This window comes from Accipiter gentilis, chromosome 21 (assembly GCF_929443795.1).
Source record: "Accipiter gentilis chromosome 21, bAccGen1.1, whole genome shotgun sequence".
Classification (NCBI taxonomy): Eukaryota; Metazoa; Chordata; class Aves; order Accipitriformes; family Accipitridae; genus Astur; species Astur gentilis.
In genome coordinates this window covers 9,015,237-9,029,097 of record NC_064900.1, presented here as the reverse complement: position 1 = coordinate 9,029,097, position 13,861 = coordinate 9,015,237, and the positions used below count along the sequence as shown (strand labels likewise).

The 13,861-nt window shown below is 39.5% G+C and overlaps 1 protein-coding gene across 4 annotated transcripts in view; it reads left to right on the top strand.

The window, feature by feature from the left end:
• The window catches only part of IMPG2 (interphotoreceptor matrix proteoglycan 2), a 61,444-nt gene that overhangs the window by 4,411 nt on the left and 43,172 nt on the right, over positions 1 to 13,861 (top strand). For all 4 annotated transcript variants that reach the window (XR_007509048.1, XM_049824572.1, XM_049824574.1 and 1 more), the window contains exon 3: positions 9,910 to 10,076. Coding sequence is in view for 3 of the 4 variants with exons in the window: in XM_049824572.1 (XP_049680529.1) it covers positions 9,910 to 10,076 (167 nt within the window). In the remaining variant the exon portion in view is untranslated. The remainder of the gene's footprint in view (positions 1 to 9,909; positions 10,077 to 13,861) is intronic.

The window sequence follows — 13,861 nt, the reverse complement described above, 5'->3', positions numbered from 1 at the left end:
ATGTTTAATGAGATTTTTTTGATTGCCTATAGAAGAAACTCCCACTGGTAACTCAATTTATTCACTTAGAGCAGTGAAGAACAATTAAAACCAGGAGTTGCTGAGTGTCTGCATAAAATAAACATAAAGAATGTATTTGCAAAATAAAGTGGAATTATATGGCATCAGAGCCTCATTTAAATATGAATTGTGCCCAGCTTATGAGGGATGTCAACATTGATGATCATGTAGACAGTGTGACATGCTTTGCAAGCTTCTTGTTTATGTCTACCAAGTAGCACTCAACTGTTCTTTGTTTTGCTTAAAATGAATGCATACTATGTGCAGTCACCCCTCAGTTATCTGTGGTAGGGGTACGTAAGGGCAATACCACGTAAGCAAAAGTGTGAGTGATAATAAAGAAGGAAAATCTGTAAATTAGGTTGTAAAAGCATATTTAGAACTTAATGATCCTAGGCTGAACCAAAAATCCACCTAGTCCATCTGCTGTCCTACTGGACTTACAGCTTCCACAATCCACAAGGATTTCTTGAGCAGAGATGCTATGACCACCCTTAGCACTTTTAACTTAAAACTTTTGAAAAAGATCTCTGCAAGTAGCAGAGGTGACTTCAATTAGCAGAAAGTCGAGCAACGTCTGGTTCAAGCAACTTGTCATCTTCATTCTGTTAGCAGCAATGCACTGCACCATGAGTATTTGGTCATGTCTAGTTAATCACTTCCTGAGTAAATGCACCAGAGGTAAGTCGGAGTTGATAATGCTGTTACTTTCATTCACAATAAAGCTGTTCCTTGAGTGTTACTGAATTATATAACACTTCTTTCTTGAAACCATGTTTTTACTAGCTAGCTGAATCACCACAGTGATAAAATAGTGAGATGGGTTTTCTTGTCTCTGCAGTGTCAACAAAATAGTCCTAGGAAAGAGTGTGGTCACTGTTTAGCACTCAGAGAACAGCTACTATAAATGATTAGAAAAATAACTGATCCCACAAGGGAATAAATACAAAGGTACACAGAATTGGTTGATTTTTCAATCTCAGTCTGCATTTTTAGAATCTTCTTTTTATTCTATATCTGTTGAAGTAAGGAATGACTTTAATATCCCATATTTTCTCTGGAAAGGATGGTTTCAATACAATCTATTCTTTACTTAGTTTTACTTTACTATCAGCAATAAACAGTGCCACTACCATGGAAGGAAATGTTGATTACTGTTTTGTTGTAAGAGCCTGCTAAAAAAACAGAAAAGGTTTGCATGTGCTGATTATCAAGATTGATTGTTTCATTTATATTTACCTTAAAAGGAAATAGGTGAGAATATAATTATCTATCTGTAGCTCCTACCTTTATTTACTTTCACTAGCTTTCTAAAGTCTCTATTAATGTCAGAGAGTGACTGACTGACGAACATTTCTGTCATAGGCTTTAAGCAAGTACTTACGTCATATAGCTGTAGGCTTAACAGTGTAACCCTTTTTTGTTTTCTTCAGACTGCAATATTTGGATCTTTTTTAGCCTTAGTAAGATGCAAGATAAAGACATATGATAAATACATAATAAATAAGAAAAAAAAATTTAAAGGGCAGCAAAATACAGGGATCTGGAGAAAAATCAGTATTTTCTGAAACAGTAGCACCCTTCAGCATATGAAAGTCTAAGTAATGGTATGATTATTCAGTGGTGGTTGTTCTTATTACTGTAGTAATCAGAAGTACCAGCCAAGAATAGGGGTGGTTTTGTACTTGTTTCTCTACATCTGCAGTCTAGAAGGCAGATTTCCAAAGTGCTGATTTATTCCTACAGTCAATCACATTGCAGAACAAACTGAATTTTGTATTAGCACAAGATATGATTTTCAGTCTCTTGTGAGATGAAGCTGGGATTATGATTGTCTCTGTACTCCCCAGTATGATATAGTCTCTGCATCTCCTGTAGCTGTATATAGAGGTTGCTGCTGTTGGCTGGCTTTGTATTTTATTTCTTAGGATATGGAGATGGAAATCAGTCATAGATGCTTACAGATTGTGTACTGTAGGCCTATGGGTTGGGTCTTATGGAGTGTTTTTAACACAAGTCCTTTTAAACGGTAGTAATGTTATGGTTGCTGCTGGAAAAGTCAAGTAAATCTAGTGGTGGTTCATAGCTGGACCGTTGTTATGAACACAAAGTGTGTCCAATGGGCAGCTGGAGATTTCGCAAAACATATTTTGTGAAAAATTAATAGTGCGATTTCAGATAGTGAGTGTGCTGTATATGGTGATGTTGATTATGAGTAATGATGTTCTTTACTGCTGACGGAGATGGTAGCCCAAGCCCCTGTTAAATAAAAATTATTATAAGAAAAATAGCCATACCCACTCAGTCCAAAAGTCTGTCATGACCAGTCACTTTATGTAGACAATTTAGTGAATCTGTCCATTTCCTTTGGTGTAAAATGCCGGTAGATGGCTGAGGATTGTAGTAGACTTGGAAGTTGAATTAGCCAATAAAACAGAAACAAGATAAGGATTGCAAGGTAGCATGGCTTGCACCATTTCCCTAAACTATGTCTGTTAATTGGCTGCTGGATTTTGACACCGTGGCTCAGAGTTAATACTGTTGCTCTTTGCCACCTCTGAGATGTAGTTACTCCAGTGGCTACCTTTCCTAAATTCTGTTTGCATTTTTTGCTGCTGTGATCCAGTATCTTAAACAATTCAGTGTATGCTTCTGAGTGAGTACATCTTTTCACATGAGTAAATCCGATAGTCTTTCCACTAGAACCGTTTTGGTCAGCCAGAGCTTCAGATGATGCTGAAATTCTAAACATGGTGTTTAAAGATACTGACTGAAGAAGGAAGTAGACCATATTCTAGTGTGTCACAGCTGATGAGAGACAAGGACATTTTGAAACTCTGGAAAGAATAAAAGGTATTTCTCAGGAATGAAGTTCTATGCATGATTATAATCCCTACATTTGGTAATCTTGGGCATAGCACTGAGCTTTCTCATTTTTCCCTTTCTTGGTCACTTCAAATCTATTTACTGAAGCATTAGAAATAATGGTGCTATGTTCTGCACATGGACAGTTAAGAGTGAAGTTTCAATTTGATGCTGAAATCCTAAATATTAGAAATTGTTCAAATCTTGCTGAATAATGATAAAAGCTAACAGTCAAAAGTTTTAAGAAGTACCTGGCTATAAAGAAGCATACAATAAATAAAGTGTCTGGCTGAGTGAGCCTTTTCTCCTTGTTTCCCCCTCATCCCTGGCACATACTATGCATAGCTCATACTCAGCCAATAAATTTCTGAAGTTTATTTGTAGAAGGTCTAGTTCTGTCCCCCTGTACATTTATTTTTAGATGTCAGCATATGCTTCTAAGAAGCTTGATTTTTCCCCATGAAAGACACTCCTTTGTAGTTCCTGAAATATTACTGGTGGGAACAGTTTATGTGCTAGAGTTTAGTACATTAGTGTTCAAAGAAAAAATCTATCATGTGGACTAGCTAATTCACATTCAACTATTTTAATTTAAAATCCTGGTTTGTTGTACGTATTGTTTAAGGGCTGCTATGTTATAGGCTACACACAGCAGCGTTTCAGCAAGAGATGAAGTGGTTTCTCTGCATGTGTGTATATTAATTTGTTTAGCAAGTGCTAACAAAGTCTTCGCAGGAAAGATCTCTTAGGTGTCTCTCAGTCTCCCTGTCACTGTAGTCCTTCTTAAAACCCACTGCAATTAAGCCATTCAGTTGTGCAGAAATTGTTAGAGAGGAGAAGTTGGCCTCATTTTGCCTCAAAATAGAATATTCAGCCTGATTCAGTGCTCCTAGCCACTGTACACGATTCAACTCTTAAGAAGCACTAATGGGATTTAACTGGGATTAAACTCCAGCACTGCCCACTTACACAAATGGCCAGAAAGCCACCCTACCCCCTACTAGGTGCCCAGTGCTGTCATGTGGTGCCCCTTCTGTTAACCTCAGAAATCCCTGAGCACAGACTGAGTGTAATAGGTTAATTGTCTCTCATTTGAGAGATAAATGCATCCTGAATGGTAAAGCTGGAGCCACAGAGATGCTGTATCCTACTCAGGTCTGTGAAAGGTAGCCATACAGGAGAATTTCAGAGAGAGAGAGAGATCATCTCATCACAGATCTTAGCTGGAGGTTTTGAAAACAATGATGAAGTCTTTAGGAAAGGAAGTTTCAAATAAACTTTTTTTTTCACCCCTTCCCGAAGGTTTATAGGACTGAAAAGACCTTGTGCCTGCCTATGTGGAATTTTTTTGGCTGAAACACAATTTATCTTAAGCTTTTCAGGATATTCTCTATTATTTTTAAGTATTACTTGAGTGTAAACGCTGCATTTGAAGCAGATAAGCTCCTGAGGGCTGGGCTTTTCGGCTTCCGGAGTAGATATGCTGGGATTCATATGGTCTTACTACATGTCCAGCTTTCTGAGGCAGCCTTTGAAACCTGTTACAGCCTTTAAAAGTCAAGACCTTGCCTACTTTAAGTGCCTGTGACACTTTGCTCAAGTGGAAGTTTGCACAAGGGCATGGGCCAAACGTGCTGATCTTTCAGTTATTCCTACCTACTTCCTCTTTCACCTTGAAGATGATTATCTCAATGATGAGTTAAGTGACTTCTAATTTCTGAGGCATTTCAGGATGGAGTACATGTAAAATGTAGTATGTGCATGCAAAATGTATTTTGGAGAAAGATTGCAGAACAAGCCATCTGGTTTGCATTTTTGGTTTGAATTCTGATTGATTGTGTCAGTCAGTTACGTGTCTTCTGCATAGCTGTTTTCATTCCTGTAGATAGCTGGAATGATTGCATCTCTGTGGCAGGGAGCCTCTCTTTATCTCATAAGCCTTCATTTTTTTTAACATTTGAATTCTTCAGAGGAAAATGGCAAAGTAGCTGAGAGATCAGTTAACACTAAAATACAAATTACTTATTACTGCAGCCATGGGATGAAGGAAGTAATTTTCTAGAGGAGCTTACCTTCCCACCCATGGGTACGGTCAAGGCTCTTAGCTTGCTGCCTTAAAAGGTTGATCTCGATTTTATGATGCTTTTAATCAGTATTGTTTCCCAGGGATAAAAGGCCTCAACACAAATCCTGTCTCCTCCAGGGCCTGGTATCGCTAACGCTGTCTCACGTATCTGTGCCTGTGGCTACCCCCGTAGCAGGCTAGTGAAAGTTTGGCATGAGATCTAGCCGTAAAGACAGGCTCTTCTCGCATGTCCTGAGGGCTGATCTGCTATTCAGGTGGCATGTGGCAGCACTGCTGGGTCTGCTCACCAGTTCCTTCCTGATACTGGCAGGGCTGGCTGCTTGCTTGGTCGGTTTTTAAGGGTTTTGCAGCTAGTCTTAGAAACCTAATTCCTGGAAAGATCATAACACAAAGCCTGTACAGCAGATCTATTTTACTTAATAGTTGGAGTTTGTTAACACAGCACATTGTATTAAGCAAGCAGCTGCAGTCATAACTGAACTGTTGGGCTTCTGTCAATTTGTTCTAAGCTCTGATGCTGCAATTTTTTCCCATTTCCTATCTATTTTAAACATTTGATATTTAAAATTCAAAGTTACATTGCTAATCAAAAAGTTTACTGGTAAACTTGTTTGGTTTCCTCTCCTCCCGATGTGTTTTCTTTTATTTTTTATTTTGGTTTCAAGGAGTTGCTATTTTAAATACTAGTCAAAAGTTGCTGCATTTGTTGTCAGCATATATAGATAGTATATGTGGCACAGATACTGGCAAGTTGCTGGACGGTCAGAAAGGAGATAGTGAATTATTTTTATACAATAAAATATAATTATTTACTGATGCTTCCAGTCAAGTCCTGTTTAACTTTGTTTACATTTTTATGTATCCAGGTTCTGTCTATAGAGTCTCAGAATGCTGTCCTAGTTTCAGCTGGGATAGAGTTAATTTTCTTTCTAGTAGCTGGTATAGTCCTATGTTTTGGGTTCAGTATGAGAAGAATGTTGATAACACAGTGATGTTTTCAGTTGTTGCTAAATAATGTTTAGGCTAAGTCAAAGCTTTTTCAGCTTCTCATGCCCAGCCAGCAAGAAGGCTGGAGGGGCACAAGAAGTTGGGAGAGGACACAGCCAGGACAGCTGACCCAAACTGGCCAAAGGGGTATTCCATACCATGTGATGTTATGCCCAGTATATAAACTGGGGGGAGTTGGCCTCGGTGGGGGTGGGGCTCAGGAACTAACTGGTCACCAGTCGGCACCTGGTGAAGAATTGCATTGTGCATCACTTGTTTTGTATATTCCAATCCTTTTATTATTATTGTAATTTTATTATTGTTGTTATCATTATTAGTTTCTTCCTTTCTGTTCTACTAAAATCTTCTTATCTCAACTCATGAGTTTTACCTTTTTTCCCCTCATTCTCTCCCTGATCCGAGGCTGGGGGGTGGGGAGTGAGTGAGCAGCTGCATGATGCTTAGTTACCGGCTGGGGTTAAACGACAGCAAATGCTTATAATCTAGTTATGAAAAAAATGTTTTTCTTATATGGGGGTTCTCAAGAATTTGTTAATAAGAAACTTTGAAAAACCTCCCTCGCCAGCAGATAGTAGAAAACATGCCACAAGGGTGGGCTCCACCTTCAAGTTAAAAGAAGGTTAATCGCATTTATTAGGGAACTTGAATGCCCTGTGAGGATGGTGTCTCTTCAGTTCCCTGGGTGGCCACGTCAACGAAGCCATGATAAGAAGTGGCTCCGTCTTTGATATACCTGAAGGAGAGATGGGAGATAGAGTCATGCTTGTCTTTTTCTTTACATGAGTGTGATTTGAACAACACAGAAGAAACTGTGCTGTTCTTTTTCTGTGCTTGGAGTGGCAACTCTTATCGAACTATAAAACATTGAAAAGGTATATGAGAAAGACAGACTGAAACAAAATTGTTCCTTTTCTTAGCCAGCCTATGTATTTGCTCCTGAGCACCATATAGGTAAGCATGCCTGGGGATGGTTCTTGGGTTGAGCCCTTACAGCCTGGATTTATTATCCCGCAAAGCAATCCCCTGCTTTACAAACTGTTCAGTTGGGATAAACAGGACAATGACAAGATGGACTGCATGTCAGCAAGGTTGTGGGGTGACTGTGTGTGGCAAGAAGCTCACCATGGCTGAGGATGCAGTTTCCCGGGCAAGGCTAGCAGAAGTGTTTAAATGGCAGTCATGGTAGATGTTTGCCTAGAATTTTTAATCCCTTCCTGTGTGTCAGAACTAACAAACTCTCAGACTACTTGGGAGAAAGAAATGGGCCAGCCTTTTCCTTCTGAATACAGAAGCAATTGCACCAACTTGTTACTGCTCACCGCAGCTAAAATCACTGGATAGGATATGGGCTAGAGAGGACAGAGTGTGACTCCTTATCCGTGTCCCCTTTCCTCCTTCCACAGAAAATATGACCCTGTTCTGACAGCTTAGGTCTGATTAATGGGCTTGGAGCCCACAGATGGCACAAAGCCTTTGTGACTGGAATTCAGTGGGGTGTCTAATTCCAAATGAAAGGACACACAACAAATCCTTAATCTACTGGGAGCTGATTGGGACAACTGTTCATACAGCAGCAGCTTGTATTCAGGCAAGACACTGTCTCATCACATTTATTTTAAAAAAGACATTAAACTTATTTAAGAGCGTTAAGGAAAACTGCCTTCAATTATTACTGCCAATTATTGCAACTGGAAAGCCAGTCCTTTGCTTGTTGCCATATGAAAACTGTAGGATTAGATAATGCCACTGCAATGTATTTGCCAGCTATTGCCATAGCTTCAACTCTTACTGATAGTCTGCCGAAGACTTATCCCAGCCACAGGGAATAATCTTATTGCAGGAATGTTGCTGTACAATGCTGCACCTGGAGTGAAAGGTCCATTAGTCAGAATACAGAAATGAGAGCGAGTGGTATTCCTTAGTGTAGGCTTCTGGATTCGAAACTAGACTTTGGTCTTTTCCTGGATGCCCAGCTCTTATGAGTGGGATGGTAGAGAGGATGCTACAGATGTCATTCTGTTTCAGGAAGCTTATTAGTACTCCAGCAGGATCCAGAAATCCCAGAGCAGGATTATGGCTTCATTGCCTGAGGTCTGTGCAGAGGTCATATGGAACTGTGGTCCCTGCCTCAAGGAGTTTGCTTTGTCAGCTGCTGAGGAAGCAAGCATAACTTGAGGGGGAATGTGAGAGGATGCATGGATGCTTGTAAATTTGGCTATTTATTTCTGATTAATAAAGATGCATAACCAAAACTGATTGGAAGCATCTCCAATACCCCTTACCTAATTACTGTGTCTTAGAGATAAAGTTAACTACCTGGAATCTGGAGGGGTGCTAGAGCAGTAATGTACAACTGAGTTAATAATGCAGAGTTTGAGGACTGTGTTCTCCTCTAGTCGTACATATTAAATGAGCTACAAGGCTAATCTCCATGTCGGAAAGCTGTCAGGAGTGTGGCATGGAAATGAGAGATATCTGTATCTGTAGAGTTCTACAATGGAGAGATGCTCTCAACTGCTCTGATAAACTGAAATTTGGGGTGGAGAAAAGAGCTTTTTCTGTGTGGTGCCATCCAGCATGCCAGAATCAGCTAAGCTTTAAGGGTGCTACTGCGTGTGAAACAGTTCCTCAAGGCTGTTGTTTATAAAGTCTTTGTATTTAAGAAAAATGTCCATCTCTTGGTTGAATGAAAGTATGTTTCCATATGTGATCTATGTATTAAGTTTTTTGCAAGTACATTTAATCAAGATTGGAATTCAGAATACAAAGTATCAAGAAGAAATAGCAGTAAGGTACTGATTTTGGCAGCCTGGAGCTTATTTTTAAGCTGATTGAAGAAAATTACTTTCTAAAGATAGATTCATGGTCAGTCTCCTATAGGGTCTTGCTTATGATGTCAGGACTTTCCCTGAATGCAAAGCATTCCTCTGCTGAGCTGTGTGTATATATAAGTAGTGAAATCTGATTAAGGCCAAAAAGCAGGTTTGACTGCTACTACTCCAGGCTGGCATCTGCTACAAGTGATTTTTAGAGCTGTTCTCCTTTTAATGTTGTTCTCTTCCAGGACACAAGGAAAATCCTATAAATCTTCCTCTCTTCCAGTTATCCTGGGTCACAGAGAGGTTCTTGCTTGAGCATTATGTGACCAACTGCTCTGATTGGCAAAGAGCACATGGAAGATTGGGAGGTTAAAGTAGCTGGAGTAGTACAAGACAATTTAACCCTTAATTCGCAGACTGTTCAGTCAGAATTGTCCAGTTATTTCTCAGTGCATACATACAGGAGGGTTAGAGATTGACTTATTTCTTAGCATGTTATGTTGTTGTGTCATAATCCTGCCTTGTTTTTCAAATTATTAAAGCAATTATAATTTCTGAAACTTATTTAAAATTCCGTGTAAAGGTGACTCCAAAGGAATTTTTACAGATTGAGCATCTCAAACTTTGATCAGTGCTACTGTCATTCTTACAAATTAAGCTCCAGCTCTGTTTTCTGTGAGGACATTTGCCATACTATTTTGGTTTTCTACATTTTTAGAAAAATTTGACCCATTGATCAAGGGCAGTTTCACTCAGTGAAAATTCTGTTGTTCTTGATGGTTGTTAGGAGACAAGCGTGCGCTCTCTTGCTCTGTTCTTTTTTTTCTTTAATTAAGGAATTAATCACTTCAGTTAAAAAAATCTGGGAGGAAAGTAGCATGAGTGCAGAAGATTCGCCCTTCATTGACATTCCCTTCAACACCTTACACGTTTACATGTAGGTGTCTAGTTACTGCATTCTATATATTAATAGGCTGAAAAGCATACAACATGTGGACAGTACTATCCTGGCCACCCGTGCTGTGGAAGCACTCCTGTTGTACTAACCCCAGACCTTTCTTGTGCCTTCAGTGTGTCAGGAAACAGTCTGGGAGGTCTTCAAGACATTCTGGGATAGACTGCCAGAGCGTGAAGAATATCACACCTGGATGAGCCTGTGTGAGGAGGGAACGATGAGTGTCTTTGAAATGGGCACGAACTTCAGTCAGTCTGAGGAGCACCGGAGTCTGATTGTGAAGGTGGGTGCAGCACCTGATCGGTGTTTTCTCACAAGAAAGGGCATAATGTCCCACTGCAACATGCAGCTTGGCATATCGCAGGTGGTAACACGTGGGGCCCTTAAAATGGACAGGCATGGGTATCCCAGCTCTTGGATCCATAGTCCTGGGGTCAGTTCCAAAACCAAAGTTGTAGCTGATCTGATGGAGAGTAAAGCAATGATGAAGAAGAGAACATAGTCTTCAATAGGTATGTTCCTGACAAGTAGATGATGTCTAGACCCCTTGTCTGAAAAGGCAGCATGACATGAGGCAGGCTGTGGCGCATTGCCCCCTGTGGCATGTAACAGCCTTCCTGCTCTGAACTGCACATGGAGATCCCTTCAGTCCAAATGGCACTTTGAAGCAGGAAGTCCTGAGCTGTATTTCTGATGCTACCAAGATGTATGGCAAAATTACCTGTCAGATGTTTTATGTCGCTGTAGGTTTGTGATGTCTGTACACTGCAGCCTGACTGAAATGAGTGTGGCTATAAATATAAAAAGCTTTGGTGTCCTATGAAGGCAATTGATAACATTGTCACCATGGGGATTTGCAGAGGTTAAAATCAGAGTACGAGTGTAAAACAATTTAATAAAAAATTGCTTAATATCTTGGTATATTTTCTGTTATTTCAGTTGAAGGAAGCTTATTTTAGCTTAAAGCAAATAAAAGGAGCATTAAGCTAAACTAAAGAAGCCTATCTCAAATGAAATATGAAGATGTCTTTTCAGGAGTTTGAATTTAAAATCAAGTGCTTAACTTTGTACACATAGTAGATATCTTAATTCTCTGGATAAAAGGCTGTCTTAAAATGTATGGTGGTTTGTGGATCTTCTTTAAGATTACAGTGTCTTCTATTTTGCGAGCTAATGGATGAGTAGTTTTATGAAACTTTTGATAAGTCTTAAATGTATGATCCTATAGAATAAGTAATGTTCCGCTAGTATGGATGTGCTGACATTTTTCCTTTCTGCTTTTTTATGGGCTCCTATGCTAGTAATGTGCACTAGGGAATGTGAGTATCAAAACTGTTGTGAATAATGGAGAGAGGGGCTTTTTTCTGAGCCTGCAGGTTAGTCTTCACAGGCGGATGCTAGCCGAAGTTTGCCTTTATGATGTCTGATGGTACTGTTGTCCTTAGAAAACTTTGTAAAAAGGTGGAGACAAAATTCATGTGAACTTTTTATGTGCACAGTGAATGTGTTACTGCTTCATGTAAGATTCTGGCAGTGAGATGATCTATAGTGGGAGCTTATTAAAAGAAATCAAAATGATTCTTGGAAGCAGGATGATGCATCTAACTTCCCACTGCTGCTTTACCTTTTTGGGCATGGCTCTTCAGCATTACAGTGGAGTCAGATCAAGTACTCTGATGGTTTATTCAGATGGTTTGTGTGTAATTTAGGTTTTCTTTCTCCTATAGATGGATATATGCCCTTCAGCATTGCAATATTCTGGAAAAAGACTGTTCATCCTTCTATTTGTTTTCAGCACAGTTGGTGAAAGGTGACGCTTGTTGGGCTGATTTGATGGGAGACTAGTCTGTGTTAAGGGGGATTGAATGCTGTCACCACTGTGCTCCATGTAAAATGTCATGAATCTCTCAGGTGACTTTTTTTGAAATAAAGCCTGAACTCAATTTAAATTTGAACCAAAGACTGAAGGCAAGAGCACTCTATCCCATCCCCCAGTTAGCCAGCTTCAGAAGGTCTGATGGTGTATTTTTGAATACATAGGTCAAAGTGTGGATTTAATTGCTAACTAGTACTGACTCACTCTTTCATATGCGCTCATGCACAAAATGCTTGTCAGAGCGTGAAGCCTCCTTAAAGCAGCTCTAAGTACATTAAGTCCAAACACGTGCAGCGGTTATGACTCTGCTTCTAAGAACATCTTTCCTCCTGCTAGTTGCTTGCTCCAGTCTAATGTGGTGGTAAGAGCTGGGGCTCAGCCTGCGCACTTTCTGACGCACTCTGTCCTACCCTCTTGTTCTTTCCACTTGCACCAACTAAGTTGACCAAGTTGCATGGCTAAGCCTTTCCCTTACTTGTGGGATATTTTTTTTTTTTCCTCTCATTACAGCATGTTCATTCATTTGTTCATGGTCAGCTCTTGCCATATTTTTTTTTTTTTTTTTTTCATTCCTTAGGTTTGATCTTTGAAGTGCTGAGCACTTCTCACCAGAAGGCTGCCATCATTTCACAGCGTGTACAGTACTCTGTAGTGTGCATGCATGATACATGTGAATAGTCCACACTCTCAATTGCTTAAAAGGAAGACTCACTTCTGCCTGGCACTGTAGAAAAGCAGCTGGCAGTAGTTCTTTGTCTGGCTGTTACATGTCTTGTGTTTGTTGGTAGTTCTTTGTCTGGCCGTTACCTGCCTCATTAAATACCACTTGTTTCTAGTCTTCCTCTGGTCTCCAGTGTCTGTGAATCATCTGTGGTTAATTTCAAGAGTTTAGTTTAGACCCTGCAGCTGATCAAAGTATTTCGGCTTTTCTTCTTGTATATATTGGCTATTACTGCATTAGCATTGATCTGCCACCTCTTGTATTGTGCATGTTGGCAGTTTCTAGCAGTCTTATTCTAGAGTGTCTTTCTGTATTACTTTTTGGTAGATAGCAAAAAGAAATCCAATTTTTAGAAATGCTGCATGCCATGAATTTTCCCTATCTCTCTCAAAAGGAGTTCAGCATATCTGAAAATTAGGCAAAATAAATCCGAGGGGTTTGCTCTCAATAAACAGTATTTCAGCAAAATGATTGCTTTCATGCTATTTTTGTTGTAATATGGAGTTTTTGCTATGAGCAGTGTAATTAAATGACACTTTATTAGCCTTCCTTCCTGGTTCTTACCCTTTCCTCTAATCCCTGGTAATCACTGTCAAACACCTACAGATGTTGCAATGTCTGCTCCAGCATCGCTTAAGTTCATGTAAAGACAAATTCTATTTCTCTTGCTTTTGACACTTTCTTACTGGATATCAGATGGAGCTTAGACCAGCTCTGGTCCCAGCTCTCATATGTTTTTCTTTAGGAAAAATATTATTTAGTCTCTAATAATCTGTCAAAAAGACTTGACTAATTTGGAGGTGAAGGCATACATAGCTGAATTTGTTCTTTCACTGTCAGATGGTTTCTACTGGTATGGGAGGTGTGCCTCAGAAGACAATGCTTTTGCTGCTCTGTAATAAGCAAGCTTTGCGCCATATGTTGTCTTGGAGAATTGAGGCCTGCCTCTGTGTGATTGCCTGTACGTGTGTGTATATATATGCATGTTATAGAGTAATATATAATACTAAGTTTTCACTAGATTCTTAAAGCAAATCACCTGCCAGATTTTCAGAAGGAGCAGTTGAACAGATTTATGCCAACCATAAAAAAATGATTTTAAGTATTCTTTTTTCCCCCAAAATTCTTTCATTTTACTTTCTGTGTGATCATGTTAAATGAAAGTACTTTACATAGGAAGAATACTAGCCTAACTTATTTCTTTGGATATCAAGTAGATTTACAAAGTGTGGCATTATGTTATCCCTTCATCTCTCTTCCAATCTTGGCAGAAATGGAAAAGGAGAAGGTAATTCTAGTCCAAAGGGAAGTTTTGCTTGCAGTATATTTCTTCATATAAACCTTCCTTCATATAAATTAACTCTGCTTGTGTTCCTTACTGTGTAGCTGTATTTCAGGCGGAGTATAACATAACTCTGTATCACGTAGAATGTCTTCATTGATCCTGTTCATGCAGTTGTTCTACACTTTG